This window comes from Rhincodon typus, chromosome 22 (assembly GCF_021869965.1).
Source record: "Rhincodon typus isolate 14 chromosome 22, sRhiTyp1.1, whole genome shotgun sequence".
Lineage (NCBI taxonomy): Eukaryota > Metazoa > Chordata > Chondrichthyes > Orectolobiformes > Rhincodontidae > Rhincodon > Rhincodon typus.
In genome coordinates, this window is record NC_063353.1 from 6,506,181 (window position 1) to 6,526,439 (window position 20,259).

The window sequence follows — 20,259 nt, forward strand, 5'->3', positions numbered from 1 at the left end:
TCTGATGCTGCTTGGCCTGCTGTGTTCATCCAGCTCTGCACCTTGTTATCTCAGATTCTTCAGCATCTGCAGTTCCTACTATCTCTTGCTTAAAACTATGTTTCTTTACATAATTTTTAAGTAGTGTGTTTTAATTCTGTATTGTCCTTTCTTCAGTACAACCTCGCATGAGCTCATTTTTCTCTTGTAAAAAGAAATTTACAAAATTGTGTGCACTTTTGCTATGTGTTGTTTACTCCTTTTTAAAGAAAATTAGCTTATGTGAACCAAAGGCCTATACAGAAGTATCGGTAAGTCTGCACTGTTTCCTTATCAAAGGCACAGCTAAAACTTTTAACACCAACTTTATATAAGGTTTTTTCATGTTTTTTTCTGTCATTACAATTTGAAAAATAATTTATGTAAAAGTGTATATGAGTTACAAGAAAGTGATTATTAAAGAAAATGATTTCAGTAGGAAAAAGTTACAGTTGTAAAAGTCAACAACACATTTTAAAAAGAATACTAGGTTTTCCATTAAATTTTAATTAGGACCAAGTCAAGTTTTAGGTGAATCGGGATTGAGGAGATTATTAGACAAGAATCTAAAGTTCGCATTTTGAAGAGTTGCATTATGTCCATATTTTTATATTTCTGTTTAAATTCCCATCTCCACGGATACAATAGAAGCTGCCTATATGAACTTAACACAGTGTAATTGCTTCTCCCTGCCAGTGATTCTGGAACACTTGCTAAGGGGTAGGATGTAGATACGTGTGCAAAGTTGCGTAAGCAGTTTCCATTTATTAATATCTAAGCCCAAGAAAATCCAGTAGGTGCAAGTGTTTTAATATATAGGTAAAGATTCACACAGAAACACTGTATCGTTAATAGGTTGCATTGTAAATTTGTTATTAGAACATAAGCCATTTGAAGTTTCTCAATAAACCTTGTATGAATATGGCTGTCAACTTCACTTAAGTATTGAATGTAAATACTTATAAAATGGCCACAAGCTAACATTTTAAATTTAGAGCTGTTTAAGTGCATCATAAGTTCTTCAATTTAAAATGTTTTGAATGAAGGCATTTCTGAAGTTCAGAATTTGCTCGATTATATCATACTATTTGAATACCTAACCACTGATGTGTAAACCAGATATAAATACATGTGTATATATTACATTATATTAAAATACATCTATTAATATTAATAATTAGACATAAATATGTACCTGAGATATAAAAGATGCCAAAACTAGGCTTGGAAACTCCAGCGCATTCATAATATATACTTGAAGGTGCTTAAATTATCTCTGGTTATCTCAGGTACCAATTGGTACCCCCTACACCAGTGTTTCCCAAACCATTTTTCCAGTCTAATCCCATTTTAACATGTACACACGCAGTAATTAGTGCCTTTTGCATCTTGACTTAGCCCACAGCCCCCTGCAAGTGTGCATGTCAGTGAATGCCCCCTTCCACTTGTGCACAATAATCAGTCTCTTTCTTTCCCTCTTTGCCTCTTTCTACCCCTGTTACCTTCATTGACGTCAGCCCCACTACACACAAATTGCTCCCTCTTCACGCATGTGCAAGTGCATACACCATACACACAGCATAATCAGCTGCTCTGGCTGACTTGTGATGTACCTGCTATTACCAGGTTAAGGATCCTCTGCTACAGATACACAGGAGCAGAAACACAGTTAAGGCACCGTTCACAATCACAGCTCAGCCGTATGAATGTTTTTCTCACACTCCAAGCACATTTCCCAGTTGTTGCAGTGTCTCAGATTCCGAATCTGAAAGTTGTGGGACCAAGTGGAAATAATTTTAGGTAACAGTTTGTTCAGGATTTCAGAGTTTTGGACTAGAGGGATTGCAGTGTGATTGGTATGTACTTGAAGCACACGTTTTAATGTTTCAGATCAATTTAAGAATTAAAAGGACAACAAAAAAGTAGATAAAAAGGAAATAAAGTTGGTAATTGAAGGAGGAGTAAGATGGAAGAAAAATATCTCTCACATAGTAAGCTGAAATTTAAAAAAAAATCAAAAAACAAAGCTCAGTATACTCTTGAGGTTGTTGGCTTGCTTGCCGTGCTAGCTGGTTATCGTACAGTTGTTTTGTCACCATGAAAGGTAACGTCATCAGTTTGGCCTCTGTTAAGAACAGACTGGGTCATATAAATTCCAGCGGAGTAGAACAACATCGCTTCATTGGAGGCTGCACTGATGATGTTACCTAGTATGGTGACAAAGCATCTGTACGATAACCAGCCAGCTCGGCGAGCAAGCCAACAATCTCATCCACAACCCAAACTACAAACCTTCGGAAGAACATTCATCAGCATAGTTTTACCAGACTATAGTGTGGAGGTGCCGGTGTTGGACTGGGTTTGGATAACGTCAAAAGTCACATGATACCAGGTTATAGTCTAACAGGTTTATTTGAAATCATAAGCTTTCGGGTCACTACCCCTTTTGTCAGGTGAAGTCACTTCACTTGACGACAGGGCAGCACTTCGAAAGCTTGTGATTTCATATAAAGCTGTTGGTCTCTAACCTTATGTCATGTGACTTTTAACATTCACTAGACTATAGGGCAGCTCTACCATTACAGACAGCTGGTGGTGGTTTAACTTGAGGGTCACCACACCTCAGCGAGGCCAGAGGTTGAGAAGGAGAGTCCTTCCTGGCAACCTCAGCCAGTGCGAGAACTGATCCCACTCCGCTGTGTCGCAGGATAGACATCCAGCTAACTGGCCCCCGAATGTATAGACAAGTCTTATACACATGTTGATGTTTTGGGTGGAAGTCCCTGATCTTTTGAAGCAAAGTAGACATCTGGTCAATTTTCTTGATAATCACTTCTGTTGGGTATTTAAAAGTATTTCTATGCTGATTCATTTTGATATCTGTTTGTTATTATAATGTGCTTATCATGCACCTGCCTGATGATGTCTTAGGTATGGGAAGTGGGAGCGGTGGGAAAGATGGAGGTCCATTGAAAACACTCTATCGACAGCAAACTCAGTCTGCTTTTGAACACAGGGTAAGCATTCAGAAAGGCTTTTACCGTGGACTCATTATACTTGGTTGCTCTGCAGATATTGTTTCTGAATTATATTGTAATTTATGCACTTTTCTGACAAGATTTGACCTCCTTTTATTGTTTATTTGCCTTATTGAATTTAGGAATATATATGCCTCTGTGGAGTTCTAAGCCTTAAGTTGAAATTCAATTGAAATGTAAAATACTGATGGCTATAGATTCCTCAAACTGGAGTCTGCTAGAGAAAAGAAGACTGAGAGGGAACCTGATAGTGGTCTTTAAGATTATGGATAAGATTGATATAGTAAATATAAAGAAGACAGTTCCATTTTCATGTCAGGCCATAACTAGGAGCTATAAATCTATAAGATAGATGACCACCAACTTTGGACCATGGGAAAAAAAATTGTATGCTCATTGGCTACTTCATAATACCCTGTCTAAGGTATGAATGTTAACGATGACATTTATTCAATGTAACCTGTTAGGATTGATTGAATACAGGCCTTTTAAAGTTATGAAAGGCTTTGATCAAGAATCCTTAAAGGCCATGAATATAAAATGGTTATTAAGAAATCCAATAGAACACCTCCATACAATAAGTTTTCCTTGGGCAGAAGAGATTGATTGAAGATTGATTTAAGTATATCAGATTACAAGGGTCTAGATAGAGTAAATTGGGAGAACCTACTCTGTAGGGATATTTAGACTATGGGTAAGAAGGAGGAGATGTAAAAGGGGCTCAAGAGGCAGTATTTTCACCAAGAGTTCGGTAGGCACTTGGGATTCAGTTCCTGAAATGGTTGTAAAGAAAGACTCATTATATTTGTAAATTGCTTAGATGTTCACTTGTTGTAAACTACAAGTCTATGGACTAAAATCCAGAAGTAGGATTCAGCTGGGTGTTCTTTATTGGCTAATGCAAACATAATGGGCCAAATCAGCCAGTAAATTTCTGTGATTTACAAAGAGCAGTGAGAATATGTAATTCTTGAGTAACACAAATAGAATCAAGGGGAAGCAGGGTAAAGAGTTGAGGGAGACCGAAATGGAATGATGTACTGATGGGCTAAGATGAAGCCAGGTGGCGAAGGTATTTTGAAGCACAAACACTGTGGCATGGGCCCGTTTCTGTGGCTGTGGGGCCTTTTGATGTGATTCAATGCATCAGTTGGCTTGTGGAGTCACTTTAGATAGTTAAATGGCCATCTTTGTTTTAGTCATAGTTTAATCACCTACGCTTTTAGGAATTGTGCCCTGTACTCCAAGATCTAACTCTGTAAAATCTATTTCGGGAAGAGCATGGTTACTAACACTAAACACTTGTGAATGGCTCTTCAAACTTTCTGTAAGTCCAAAAATCAACTGGTCACTGCTATACCTTGTATCCTGTCATTTGGCCAATTTAACATCCATGCAACTGTCCATTTCCATGTTTGTTTTCCATGAGCTATAGCTTTGATCACAATTTTGCTTTTATGTGGCACTTTATCAAGTGGATTCTGGAAGTCCATGTACACTGCACCAAAAGTATTATCCCCATCAACATACTTAATTTATCAAAAAACACAAGCAAACTAGTTAAACATGGTCTGACCTTAGCTAATCAGTGCTGGCATTCCTTAATTAAACAACATTTGCCCAAGTGACAATTACTTTTATCCGAAATTGTTGAGCTTGATAATGATCTGTAATGTTGGAACAAACTGGCGTACGAGCTAACAATTGTGTTTCATTTTGCTATTTGAGTGTCTGTACACATTGATTGCAAGCACAATTTTGAAAGGAGGAGACCTGACATACTGGAATGCTATTTCTCAGCAAGAACGAGGGTGTAATTAACTCTTCAAATATAGACCTCTCTCTTTTAAAAACACAGACCTCTCCCTAGGCTTTTGCTGGCCCATTTATACATGTAACATTCCTGCTTCCTTTCTTTTCCTTTATTTATTCACGGGATGAGGGCGTTGCTGGTCAGGCAGCATTCATTGCCCATCCCGAAATGCCTAGAGGGCAGTTAAGAGTCAATCACATTGCCCTGGGTCTGGAGACCAGGTAAGGACAGCAGTTTCCTTCCCTAAAGGACGTTAGTGAATCAGGTGGGTTTTTCCGACAATCTACAATAGATTCAGGGTCATCATTAGACTCTTAATTCCAGATATTTATTGAATTCAAATTCCACCATCTGCCATGGTGGGATTCGAACCCAGGTCCCCAGAACATTATTTGGGTCTCTGGGTTAACAGTCCAGCGATGATGCCACTAGGCCATCACCTCCCTGGTTGGGGCATTTAAAAGCGGGAAATGCAGTCTCAAGATGAGAAATAAATCATTTAGGGCCAAGATGAGAAATAATTTCTTCACTTGAACGGTGGTGAACCCCCTGTGAAAGTCTCTACCACAGAAGGCTGTAGAGGCCAAGTCACTGAATATATTCAAGAAAGTGGAAGATACACTTTCAGATTTTAAAGGCATCAAAGGGAATGGGAAGAAAGTGAGATTATGTCATTTGAGGTAAAGGGTTAGCCGTTATCATGTTGAATAGCAGAGTACGCTTGAAAGGTTGAACGGTCTTCTCCTATTTTCCGTGTCAGAAGTCACATGACACCAGGTTATAGTTCAACAGGTTTATTTGAAATCACAACCTTTCGGAGCGCTGCTCTTCCGTCAGGTGGAACAGCATTCAGTGTAACAGCCATTTGGCCTAACAAGTCTAGGTTGGTAGTAATGCTCCTCAACTAGCGACTCTACATGAGTGACTTTTTGTTTTATCTACTGCATTTTAGCTTTCAGCATATGTTTCCATTTTATTTTACCTCGTACTGGCCTAATTTCCTTTTGAAAGTGTTAAGACTATTTGCCTGAAGCACTTTATATGAGAGCAAGTTCCACATCGTGACTACTATCTGAGTAAAGCCACTTTTCCTTATTTATTTCCCTGTTTGAAGTATTAGTGATTGTCTTGTATTTATGGCCCTAAGTTTTGGATTTTCTCACAATTGGAGATTTTTTTCAACATCTCCAGTTTTTTTTAAAAGCCTCGAAGTACTCAGCTGTAAGTCTTCTTCTTTTCAAGGGAAACAGTTCAATCTTGCATAATAACTCTGATTTCTCATTTTTAGCAGCGTTCCTGTAAATTCTTTTCACATTTTCTCCATTGTTTCTAAGTCCTTTGTACAGGATAGAAACCAAACTTTGCAGAGCACTCCTATTGAGGCTTAAGCAGGGTCCCATATAGGTTCAACAAAACTTAGCTATTTCTTAATTTTGCACTGTAAAAAAAAAATAAATCCCAGCATTATATTTCACTTTTAGTTCCTTCATCTTGGTTCTGTGCACTGGATTTTGGGTGGAAGTGTGATGACTTGGCTATCATTTCATTTTGCAAGTAGATTTACCATTTAATTTCTTTCTCTCTGCAAAGGAATTCCCCTTCTTTACCCTTACAACTTTCCCACCTGGGTTTCTTGTTCATGTTGGAGGTGTAGTGAGTGCGAGATCTGTGAAGTTATTGGACCGAATCCATAATCCTGGTAAGTGTATTCGTCAGATGTGTCTGTCTGTTGGGGAAAGAAAAAGAATTGCAAATTGTTTCAGTTTTATGGATTGAAAATGTATAAGATTGCTTCGTATACAGATTGTTCACAGGAAATGAGAGGAGGCAGACAAATAAAGTTACCTGTTAGCAGTTTTATATTGGCAAAATTAATGGATTATTGAACAAGCTGATTATTTTTGCACAGGGGATTTTCTTTTCAGATGTTTTTATTAGTAAAGGTGCTGGTAATCAATACCCAGGATTCTTTGTCGTGGCACAAAAGTAAAATACTGCAGATACTGAACATTTGACAGACTCTGGTAGGGGGGAGCGGGGTGCTAGTGGGGGAGCAAGAGAGAGTAAATTAATATTTAGGTTCTTGACTTTTCATGAGGTTGAGGAATGACTGCTCTTACCATGAGATCCTTTGATCAGTTTACTGGAGTTAAGGATGGTTTACTCTCTGAGACTGTAAAAACCAAGTTATTGTCTCAGTACCTTTTAAAAATGTTGGATTACATTTCAACTAGACATTACAGATGCATCTCTTTCATCAAATCGTTAGCCGTATCTTGAAGGGATCAACAGTGTATGCTTACACTGGGCTTGGCATGTTTTTAAGTGGCAGCGAATCGTGGAATTATGCAGTACAGAAGGGGTCTTTCACCCAATCGAGTCTGTACTACCAAAAATATACGATGTCATACACTATTCCACTTTCCTGCATTCAGATCATTGCCTTGATGTTACAATGATTTTAAGTGTTCATCCAAGTACTTTTTTTTTAAAAGGTTGAGGTTTACCACCTCAACTATCCTCCCAGGCAGTGCACTCCAGACTCCTACCTCCACCCTCTAGGTGAAAAATCTTTCCTCAAATCCCGTCTAAACTTCTTGCCTTTCATTTAAAAAAAAGTCCCCTTGATATTGACTCTTTGAGTAAGGGAACAGCAACTTTCTAACCATGCCCCTCAATCTTATGCACCTCTTACAGGCTCCTTCCACACACACACCTCACTCCCCCTCCGCCCCCCCCCCCCCCCCCCCCACACCAAACCTTCTGTGCTCCAATGAAAACAACCGGGGCTTATTCAGCCTCTCTCCATCAGTGAAATACTCCATCCCGGGCAATAACCTGGTGAATCTCCTTTGCACTCCCTCTAGTGCAATCACATCCTTCCTATCATGTGGTGACCAGAGCTACACACAGTATTCCAGCTGTAGCCCAACTACAGTTCTGTACAGCTCCAATATGACCTCCGTGTTCATGTAATCTGTGCCATGACTGATAAAGACAAGAGTCCCATATCCTGCCTTAACTAACCTATTAACCTGGTCTGCCACCTTTTATGAATCTCTAGAGAAACATCTCAAGATCCCTCTGTTCCTCTAAACTTCCAGGTGTCCTTCCATTCACTGAGTACTGCCTTGTCTTGTTAATTTTTTATAAAGTGCAACACTTCACATTTATCAGGGTTAAGTTCCATCTGTCTATCTGACCAATCTGTTTTATATCCCGCTGTAATCTAACACTTTCCTCCTCACTGTCAATCATCCAGCCATTCTTTGTGTCATCCATAAACTTACTTACATCGCAAACCCGTCTCCACCCCCCCCCACCCCGGATCTTGTCAAACGACTTGCTGAAATTGATATAAAGTACATTAACTGCCTGTACCTTTGTCCAAACACTGAGTCATCTCGCAAATTTCTATAAATGTTGTTGGGCATGACCTCCTTCTGACAAATCCATGCTGACTATACCTGATCAAATCTTGCCTCTCGAAATTGTAATTCATTTTCTCCTTTGCTATTTTCTCTAATAGTTTCCTTAGCACTGATGTTAGACTCACTGGTCTACCTCTGCCACCTTTCTTGTAAAGTGCAACTACACTAGATGTCCTTCAGTCCTCCTGCATCTCCCCTGTAGTCAGAACAGTATAAAAATGTGGGTCAGAGCACTGCTTAGGTTAGTTTGAAGGAGTCTCATTTTCAATCTCTTCCCTCGCCCTAAGGTGTGTTGACCCTCAGGTTAAACTACCACCAGTCGTCTCTGTCTAATGAGAGAGCAGGCCTATAGTCTGGTAAGACAGTGGTGACTTTACCTAAGCGATGTGGACCACAACCTTTCTCTTAACAGTCTTCCCCCTTCACAATGCCCTGCAGCTGCTCAGCGGCACCAGGGGGACAACCACTATCCTGGAGTCGTATATGACTGCAGAAACCCCTATCTGTTCCCCTAACAAATGAACCTCCTGTCACAATTGCTCGTGCTTTCTTATTCCTCCCCTCCTGTACAGTCAGGCCGCTTGTGGTGCCAGAAGCCTGATTCTGACTGCGCTCCCTTGAGAAACCAGCATTCTCCTTAACTTCCAGAATGGAAAACCAATTTGTGAACGGGACCCCCAAGGGCCTCCTGCACAGCCTGCCTGTTTCTCCTTGACCTCCTGGTCGTAACCCATTCGTTTCTTTGCTCCAGTGCCTTCAGCTGTGGTGTGACCATTTCTTTAAGCGTGCTATCCGTGTACCTCTCAGGCTTGTGGATGTATGTGCCCAATGTCTCCAGCCATTGCTTGACAGTATTTCTTCTTTCATCTTTTCAGGTTTCTTTCAAAATTAGGAAATTTGAAACTACTGCATTGTTCCAAGTATCAAATATTAGAATAATAAAATTTCACTTCGCAAATAGTGCTGTCCTCAATAAGGAACAAAAATTCAAAACTTGGTTCCTTCCACTTTTTCTTTGAGCATGAATATTGTTAAACTTCAAAGCTATATATCTCAAACATCTGTGTCCATTTTTAAAATTATCTTTTGTGATTTAGCTATCATCAGCAAGGCTGGCATTCGTTGCCTGTTACTAGTTATTTCTGAGAAGGTGTTGGTCAACTTTTTTTGTACCATTGGGAGTTCATGTGGTAAAGAAGCTCCCACAATGCTGATGGCATGAGAGTTTCATTTGTAGTGGTCTGATGCAGCTTTAGAGGGCAGTTCCGAGTCAACCATGATGATGTACGGCTGGAGTCACTTATAGATTGCCCCGGATAAGGACAGCACTGTTTATTCCCAGAAGGCATTAGTGAACCTGTCAGATTTTTGAAACCGTCTGGCAACATCCTGGTCACTGCTGATGCCAGTTCTCCATTTCCAATTCGTTTTATTAAGTGAATCCAAATTCGCAAACTGTTGGGACATGTATCCCCTGGATTAGTAGTTGAAGTAGCTGGATTACTTGACCATTTAATGTAACCAATATACACCTCTACCCATAAACTTTGCATTAAAACTACATAAATTTTGACCAGATTTGTAAGTGTTTTTTGTTTTGTTGAATGCTTGATTCAATTTCTGTGAAAAAGAGCTTGGTGTGAAAGTAGTAAGAGAATTTGAAATTATGCAAATTAAAATTCTCTACTTCTGATATGTACAAAATAGTAAATTAATGATAGGAAAGAACTAATGCAAAGGATTAAAATTTTTATTTTAATTTGTTTTATTCAACTGAAATCCTAGCCTCATTAAGAGCGATGAATTGCTCATATTATCTATTCCAAAACAATTCATTGCTGATTTCACTGTGAATAACGATCAATGCAGTGTGGACTGTCAATCTTGTATTTTTAGGCTAGGGGTGTCTTTTAAAATGGTCCTTGATTCCATTTTCAGGTTAATGAAACCTGTTTCATGTTTAATGAAACCTATTTTCTTCTGATTCTTTTGTGGAACATTGTTGCTAATGCCAGCATCTGTTGCCCATCTGCTAATTTGCCCTTGAACTAAGTGATTTGCTAGGCCAGTTCACATTGCTGTGGATCTGGAATCACATGTCGGCCAGACCAGTTAAAGATGGTAGATTTCCTTCGTGAGCCAGCTGAGTTTTTATAGCAGTCTGAGAATTTCATCTAGACACCACCTTTGTATTCCAAATTTATTAATAGAATTTAAATTTCACCAGCTACTGTGGTGATATTTGAACCCTTGATCCCAGTTCGTTCGTCTGGGCCTTTGGGATTACTAGTCCAATGACATTGCCACGGCACCACAACCTCCCCCATGTATAGTTACACCATGCAAACTCAGCTGATTTTGGTTGGTGATCTATCTATATTGATGTGTTGCTTGTGTGTTAAGAGGTGATTCCCTCTTCCATGTTAAATTTTAATTTCTTCAATTGTATATTTTAGCAGTGGCCAACTAGGTATATTTGCATGCTGAGGTGAACAGGTTGTAGCATTTTGTATGACTTTTCACATAATTTCTTTTCACATTTCTACACTTTTCTATCAATACTTTTTTATGTGGAATGGGATTTATGAGCAATGCCTACCTTTTTAGTGCAATAATGCTTTTATTGGGAGAGAAATAAAAGTTCAATATTTTTAGTTTAAAATATTTTATGAAATCATCTTGAGAACCAGTCTACAACATCCTAATTCCATGGAGAAAGTAATATTGACTAGTCTTTGTATAGTCTAACGTCCTTCCCATTTATCAGTTTATTTAAATCCATTCTTAATCTCCAAATAATATCTAAGAGTTTTATCTTCTGAGTGTCCCTCTCTTTGATGAAGGTGATTTTACTAATTTTGTGTTTGGATGACAAATTAGTAGGGTAACTTTTTGGAAAAGATATTTATATTCAAAATTAATAAAGATGTGTATTGATGTACACTCCCAATGAACAGCTAACAATATTTGCAACTAGTTTTCAGCCTTTTCTGTTTTAAGATATAATGGCTAAAAGCTGGTACTAGATTGAAGTAGCATGGTCCTTACTCTCTCTGGCCTGTCTGGATGAATGAACTTCTATTAACTCTATTGTCTGTGTCTTTCCAGTTCCTGTGGAGTAGTGTTGTCCTTGTTGTGCTCTCTGTATTGCTTACTTCGATCTGCTCCTATAACTGATCTACTAACTTGCTGTTTTGAACTCAGCCTTTGTCGGAATTATGGGTAACACAAGATCTTACAAACTGCTAGACTGGAATAGTTTCAATGCAGGTATTTTATAACTTCTTCAACGTTACACATACTGACCGAAATTATGGCAGCTCAGTGAAGTAACCTTCCATGGCTTTATCACCATAATTTTATAATCAGCCAAAGTAAATAATTTACAGCACTTGAAAGCACTGACTATTTATGAAAGTAGTGATAACTAAATCAAATGTTCTGTGGTTGATAGAACAAAATCAGTCTTAGGGTATAAATCTTTTATTTAAGGTGCAAAGTTTGTTTAATTTCTTTAAATAGCAGTTACCTAACAATAAGTTAGTTATACCAGGGACATCTTGCACACTTTTTATATGTTGTATAGTTTTAAAGGATGTAGTTACAGTACTTCATTTTGTGCATACTACTTAAACTGCAAGTCCAAGCATAATCTAGCTTAATGTATTTAATAATTCTGAAATGCACGACTTCATTATTAGGCAGTTTTTAAAATACCAAAAGATTTCTTACATTTTAGTCAATTTAATGTACTATCCCACCTTCAATTCAGTTAATGCAATGAAAGACGTCAGGTTAACTAGCAGAATGGAATCTTGTGTCGATGGTTTAGGATTAATATATTAAGTGAAATTTTAAATGTACTTTGTTATTTCCATTTTATTGCTTGTCCTTAGGGAATTTTACTTTTGGAGTATAGTTTGTTATTTGGCCTATCCATCTTTCCTATGTAGTATACTGACATTGCTCTCAAAAGTCCCTTAGAGCAATGACATTTAATATTGGTGAAATAACAATTTTAAATAATAATTCAAGAATTTAGTTTATCATCTTGAATATTAAAGAACAACTGAAGGATTATATATTCTATATTAAAAGTTTGCATTAATTTAGGTGAGTCTTTTCCTATCTTTGTTTGTCATTGTGAATGTTAATAACAAGATGGAGCAATTGTAATGGTGCCAAGCTTTCTGTCCTGATCAAATTAGTTGTTTTTTCTTTAATATAGTGTTTATTAAAAGGAGGGTTTTAGGATCTACAAATGTCACTTGTGTTTTCAGCATCAGGTATTAGCTCAGTTCTGATGCAGCTGCATTGAAAGTATCTCCCTTACTGTACCCCTCAACCTCAGGACCAATGGAACAATTACATTTATCTCCCTCATAAACCAATTGCTTTTGGGAATAAGGAGCAATTATGTACTATTGGCCAAACATTTGACCCCTTAGAGCCCAGTAGGCAGACATACATCCTAACATTCTGGACAAGATTAAACTAGGTTCCAGCATTAAAGACAACTGTGTAACAATGTTCCCCTTTTCCTTTGGGGCAAATACTTCATTTTTGTTTCTTCAGCCTAAATCTCTCTGTTTGATCTGAAATCAGGAACAGCTTGGAGAGATCAAGTTTAGTTAGATTTATTTTTAAAAATGTCATTAGCTGTTATTACTGTCCTAGAGTTTTGATTTGCAACACTTTCGTGTATTACTTTTCCAGCCAATTTCTGGGACTGACAATTTAGTATAGGGGTCAAAGTGAGCTCAAAACGCCTGGTTCTTTCCTAGGTTCTTGTCTTTTTAATGCTGGCTTTGAACAGCAGCACCTGTATGCATCTTTGCTCTGGCAAAAGTATCTCATAGAAATTGGATATCAGATGGAAAGGGTGATGATGACTCTTGTGCGTGTACTGAAGTGGCACAGTAAAGACTAAAAGGGAGCAGAAAATGTCAAGGTATGTAGGTATAGTTAAGACATGGATCAGCAATGACCTGGTTGAATGCGCAGAACGGGCTTTCATGGCTGAGTGACCTACTTTCACAGAAAATGGATTGGGACTATTCCTTAAGTTTGTGTGGATCATGATAACCTGTGTCTCAATTCTGTTTACCTGACTTTGCTCCATATCTCTTACCTTACAAAAATGTCAGTTTCAAATTTTTCAATTGATCTAGTTCCGACATCTCTTGGATGGAGAAAGTTCCAGATTTTTGCCTAGCCTTTTTGGGAAGAAGTGATTCATAACATTGCCTCTCAATGACTAACTGTAGTTTTAAGGTTATGCTCCTGAGTATTGGCTCTCCCACAGGAGTAAAGAAAACATGAGAAAAGAAAGGGCAGCATAGTTTGAAAGAAGAGTAAGAAAAAAATGCAATGATAGGAATTGGAGAGAAGAATGGAGCTGGGTGTAGAAAAATAAGAACTGAGATGGGGAAAGAAAGCAGAGTACCTAAGAGATTTACAACATTCATCAGCCATTCAAGCCAACTGGTCCATAAGGTTCAAAGTTTCACACCAGATTTGCTCTACCCTTCTTCATTTAACCCTGTCAAGTGACATCCTTTCCTTTACGCTTATGTTTTTAAGGTTTTGGAGTAGATCTGTAGCTCAGGTTGTGGGTGTTGAGGTTGATTGGCTCACCGAGCTGGTTTGTTGTTCCGCAGACGTTTCGTTACCGTGCTTGGTAACATCCTCAGTGCAGCCCCTGATGAAGCGTCACACCAACTGGCTACAAAAAGACATGACCAATACTCACTCCTCTCAATCCACTTGGACAAGGAGAACCACGACTTCGACTGGGACAACACCGAGATCCTGAGACAGGCTAGGCAGAGACAAGCGTGAGAATTCCTGGAAGCATGGCACTCCACGAAGCATGCTATTAATAAACACATTGAACTCGACCCCATATACATTCCACTACGGAGGAAACCCGGAAGTGAGGCAATCCATCGCAACGGACCCCAGAGTTTAAAAACCAGGCGGGAAAACACACCGACGCTTCATCAGGGGCTGCACTGAGGATGTTACCAAGCACGGTAACGAAATGTCTGCGGAACAACAAACCAGCTCGGTGAGCCAACCAACCTCAGCTTATGTTTTTATCTAGCTTCCCTTAAATGTTACATGTGTTACTTCAATCCACTACTCTTTGTGGTAGCAGGTTCCATATTCTTGTCACTTTCTAGGTAAAGAAGGGAATTCCTGTTGGATTTATTGGTATGTATCTTGTTTTATGTCCCTAGTTTGGTCACCCCAAAAAAGTGGAGAAATCTGAGTTAGGAAAAAGATTACCTCTCGGCCTTCTTTTCAGTAGAGAAAAGAATTCCAGCCCATTCAAATTTCCTGATGGGTAGAACCTGTCAGCTCAGTACCATCCTTGTAATTTATTTTTGCACCTTCTCCAGTGTCAAATGTCTTTTTTAACGTAATGTGGAGACTAAAACTGTGCATATAACTCATAGTGGGATTTCGGCATGTTCTTTACAAGTTCAGAATGAATTCTCTGCTTTTCAGTTTTATCCCTGCAGAAAACCACCTGATGCTTTGTGCTTTTTTTAATGACTTCCTGTATTGCTGCCTATAATCATTTGTGTTTCTGTGCCATTAGATCCTTTTGCACTTAAACTCCAGTTAAGCTTAACTTTTTGAAGGCATAGATTCCTTATGCTCCCACCAAAATGCAGTAGTTCCTAGTTATCTGTATTTTATTGTCAAGACTGAGGTAGAACTGGGATATCGTTAGGAGTAGACCTAATTAAGAGGCTGTTTGAGCCACATGACTATTTTGAGAGCTGTTGAATGTGATGCTTTTCTTCAAATTTATTCAGATGACAATTGATCTGAGTGAACCTTGAGTGAAGATATGTGTAGATTCCAATATCTCTACCATTATTGAAATAGCTTCTTACTACTTAAATATTGCCTTGTAAATGATATTTTAAAAAAGGATATTAAAGTTATTTCTGATATTCTGATTTGAGTATTTAAAGTAACATGTTAAAAGTTTTTAAAGAAGTAAATTCTTTGTTGCGTACATTTGCCATGCTTTTATAAGGATGTTAAGATCATTACTTTAACCATTTCAGTGAGCTGCCATGGTTTTCTGTCTGTTTTGTCCCGTTCAGTGAAGCATGCCTCAACATGCGTAGTATTTTTTGACTATTGTTCACTGAGACAGTTCCTGTTGTATTGCCATTTTTTAAATTTTTACTTTTTTTGCTGCAGCAGATAATATTGCCAGCACTTGTGTATTGTTGAACTTTGCTTGGTGCTTAGCATCATGCGTCCTAAATTATTACCTCTTCAGCTTCAAGCTTATTTATGTGAATATGCATGCCCACTTGAAATTTTGTGGCTTGAACACTGTGAAAAGGCTGCTGCTTTTGAAAATTCCCTCTTAAAATTGCACTTTTTCATTTTTCATCACAGGTGCACATTTTGTTTAATTGCATTTTAATCTTTCCCACAATTGTGTTTTTGTTGAAGACTAAAGTTTGCATCTCAATTCCTCAAGCAATGAATCAACCAAGAATTTTCTCATGTTATCATACATTAATATCTTTGCTCTTCAGTGTTACATAACTTTGCAGACTGCTGTGTGAGAAAAAATGTGAAGTAATCTTTGAGAGAGTAGCATAATTTAACTTTCATTTTGCTGTTTTGGGAACCTAATGGTTTAGAAAGTCTGTGGTTGTCTATAAGTAATAAGCAACGAGCAGCTGATGTAAACTTAAATCTGATGAGTTGCAAAATATGATTGAATGTTTTTCTGCAGAAGTGCTACTCCACATAGACTAACACTATTAAAGACTGCAATTGGGAAATTACAAGAACTGGCTTACAATTGGGAGTAACTAAATCTTTTGCTTTTCAGAATTAAAAATTACACTTGGGAATACATGAATCAGTATGAAAGCATGTTAATCTTTATGTAAAGGAAGTTAGTATCTAATTTTCCCTGTAAGAGTTTTTGTCAAAAGTATAAACATTTTAAACATCTAATCTTGACGTTTTTAATATGTTTGAATATTTGTTCAGGGAAAGGATAAATGTACAACCATGTCAGTTAATATGCTTTTTAAGCTTGTTGACATAGAGAGGATTCAGCCCTGATTTTTCAACTTTTATACATATTTCTTAAGTCACTTTATAGTCATTTTCTTGTCAATTTTCCTTCATTCAGTGTAATGCATGTTTGTGAATCTGTACTATACCGGCCTCACCTTACCTTGTACTGGATTTGCTGGATTGAAGTTCAGTTGTAACATTGCCAAAGATTTCTACTATTGTCCTTTATTGGTTGTCTACAGTGCCTTCACTTGGAATGTGGGCACAAGAAGGCACTTCCCCAGGATGTACAGTAACATGCCAAACTTCATTTTCCATATCACTGTACCTCACTTGGAAGACTAGAAAAGCTGACTTCCTGCTTGTAAAACACATTGGCAGGAATTACAGGGTTTTTTTTAAATAACTAAACTGTATTTGATATATAAAATCCTAATCATCAGTAAACGGAAATTAGTTCTTTGCTATTTTTTAAATTCATTCATAGGATGTGATGTCAGTGGCTAGGCTAGCATTTTTGTACATTGTAAATGTCTGGAGGCTCAAAAGTTAACCACATAACTTTGGGTCTTGAGTAATATGTAGGTCAGATCAGTAAAGAGTGTTGATTTCCTTCCCTAAAGGACATGAGTGAACCAGACAACTTTTTTTTTCATAACAATCCACAAGGGTTACATGGCCACCATTAGACTAGCTTTGAGAGTTTTTTAATTGAATTCAAATTTTACCATTTGCTTTGGTAGCGTTACATGTTTAAGTGGAGTCTTTAGACAGGCAGCTTAACACCTATCGAATTAGGTAGACATAAAAGATCTCATGATACTATTTGAAGAAAAAAGGGCAACTCTCCTTATTGTGTACTTGCTCCTTAATCAGCATTGTGGATAAAAAATTTGATCATTGACCTCATTGTTTGTACAACTGCGATATGAAACGCTTTGGAAGGCTTTGAATTTGTGAAGGGTGCTGAATAAATACAAGTTCTTCAATACCTACTATTTAATTTTAAAGGTTCTTCTGTTTCATGTGAAACTCATGTATGAAACTTTATTTTAACTTGTTGATGGACAAGAAGATAAAAATGTAATATGGTACAAAAATTGAACACTTTTTAGAAGGTTTAATTGTTGGAAAACAGAACCATTTTAATGCTTATTTCTCATGCTGTTCTTTTAAATAATGATTGAAACTTCTGTCTAGGCAAAATTATCTGGATGTAGAAATAAGCAAAGTATCAGTGCAGCTAAGGTTTAAAAGTATTTATTTGCACAGTTGTTTCACTTTACATACTTGGACCGAATCAAATTTATTGAATCCTAATATTGTCAAAAAATAAGCAACTGGAACACTGCTATAGGAAGCGTGTGTGAAAGCATTGTTTCATTGGAGAGTGTTTAAATGTTAAATTTCATGCTGAATTTGTGTGTAATGTGCTTAAAGTCCTTAAATGGTGAGTATATTGTCTTTAATAAAAGATTATTGGTTTGTTTTATTTAAACCAAAAATGATTTGACATGCTCCATGTGAAGACAATAAGAGACACAGTTGGTAGGAACAGTGGTTGAGGAGTCTGGAACCATAGGATATAAACGTAAGCTTAATGAGAGATTTGTGACATGTTTTGCCTGAGATGGTCAGCCACAACCTAAGTGAGTGATTAAAACAGAAACCAGGGCAATATCTGGGAATAAGTTAGATTAGTGTTTAAAAGCAAGGAGTATACAGGAATAAGGAAATGACATGGGAACATGGGGTTAGGACTCCTCAGCTGTTCCTTGATTTGAGGAGAAATTAGGCATGCTGCTGATATAAAGGATAAACATCTATGCACATGTTTAGAACTGAACAGTTAGTGTCTATGTTGCCATTTCGGTGTATCCAGTAAACATTGCAGACTCATCTCTGGGGATATTTCATTATAATTTAAATGGAATTCAGTATTTTTCATTAACCATTTTGTCATGTGTTTCAGATTGCATTTTAAAAATGTATGCTGGCAGTTTGGATGTAATATTATAAATTGTATTGCAATTGCTGCTCAAACAAATTCTAACTAGACAGTGTTTCTGAATGTACAGTGATTAAATCTACATGCAGATCTAACAAAATAAACCTGTAGAGATTTGATTAGTTAAATTTATAGGACCATCGTTATTAACACATTTCGAGTCCTTTGGCCATGAGGAGATATGAGAATAAGTTCTGATGCCGTTTTATAGATTTTAATGAGCTTACTAAAATGCATTTATTAAATAAGTTTTAAAAGTATTTCCCATTTAACCAGTCTTAAATCACCATGAGATAACAAGGTGTAGAGCTGGATGAACACAGCAGGCCAAGCAGCATCAGAGGAGCAGGAAAGCTGACGTTTCAGATCTGGACCCTTCTTCTGATGCTGCTTGGCCTGCTGTGTTCATCCAGCTCTACACCTTGTTATCTCAGATTCTCCAGCATCTGCAGTTCCTACTATTTTTAAATCACCATGACTTGCTTTCTTGATAAAGATCAGACGGTTCTACATCGGTTGGGAGTAGCGATAGAGAAATGCTGGAAAGCGCTCTGCTGCTCAGTGATCTGGCAAGGGCATGGGAATGGAGCTGGGCCAATCAAAGACTGGGATACATTGTGACTTCCTTTCACTTCTGTTTGCACATCCATGTTTCAGGACACAGGTTGGAATAGTTAAAATTTCCCATATTACTGAGGGCAGCAGGAGGCCAGGAACCTGGGGCATGGCAGGCTGGTGATATGTTCTATTAAGTCAGTGAATTTTCATAGATTGAGATGGGACTGCTCTGCCTTGTGTCCTCTTTAGCATCACTTTGAATGTATCTTGTCGCTTTAGTTAACAGCCGAACCTGTCCCTACTTCCATTGAGTTGATTGCCTGATTCTTGACAGCTGCTGAAGCCCGGCTGCCTCACTAAAGATGAGAGCATACTGGCACCGGGTTCATAATCCATGCTCAATAAGAGTGGGCCTATTCTAAAGCCTACTCGCTCCCTCACTCTCAGGAAAATGGTGCGGGGGTGATTCAGAATCAGGAGTTCCAGCCTCGTTCCTTAGCAGTCACTTCTTCCACTTTTCTGCCTCCATTCCTGTCTCATCAGGAAAGAGGAAACTCAAGTCTGTAAAACACAAAAATAAAGAACTTACTCAAAACCTTTATTAAATTACTTGTTAGTCTTGAGCTAAAAGTTTCTCATCTGGTTCTGGGCACTGCGTTTTAGCAGTGAAAACTTTGGAGAGAACACAATAGTCTTTGCACAATTAGCACCAGTTACAAGGAAAAACTAAAGAAATTGGGATTATATTCCTTAGAATTGAAAAAGTGAAGGGGAGATTTAAATAGATCTATTCGATACAATGACTGAGGTTTTGATAGAGCTGTTTTCACCAGCAGGAATGCCGGTGACCAGAGAACATAGGTTTAAGATAATTCACAAAAGAAAAGGAGAAAGATTTTATTCAAAGCTCCAAGTTATAAAGTTCTGGAATACAGTATTTTAAATGGTGGTGAAAACCAATTCAATAGTAACTTACAAAAACAAATTGCATCCATACTTGAAAAGAAACGTGCAGGTGTATGGGGAAGGAGCAAGGAAGTGGGATGATTTTAATTTTTAAAAATTCAGTATTCTGAATTTGTCACTAATTTTCAGGATATAGAATGACCAAATAATGATGCGTTATTGGAATGCCTTTTTGATTAGTAGTATAAGTTGAGAACGAATGCACTCTTGTTTATTAACTCAAATGCTGTTATCACTAGAAATGTGAGATAACAAGGTGCAGAGCTGGATGAACACAGCAGGCCAAGCAGCATCAGAGGAGCAGGAAGGCTGACGTTTCGGGCCTAGACCCTTCTTCAGAAATGGGGGAGGGGAAGGGGG

At 37.9% G+C, this 20,259-nt stretch overlaps 1 protein-coding gene across 10 annotated transcripts in view; it reads left to right on the top strand.

Annotated features, from left to right (window-relative positions):
- c2cd5 (C2 calcium dependent domain containing 5) overlaps positions 1-20,259 on the top strand; it is a 107,358-nt gene that overhangs the window by 33,643 nt on the left and 53,456 nt on the right. For all 10 annotated transcript variants that reach the window (XM_048610155.1, XM_048610146.1, XM_048610150.1 and 7 more), the window contains 2 exons: positions 2,950-3,035; positions 6,460-6,568. In XM_048610155.1, the coding sequence (XP_048466112.1) occupies positions 2,950-3,035; positions 6,460-6,568 (195 nt within the window). The remainder of the gene's footprint in view (positions 1-2,949; positions 3,036-6,459; positions 6,569-20,259) is intronic.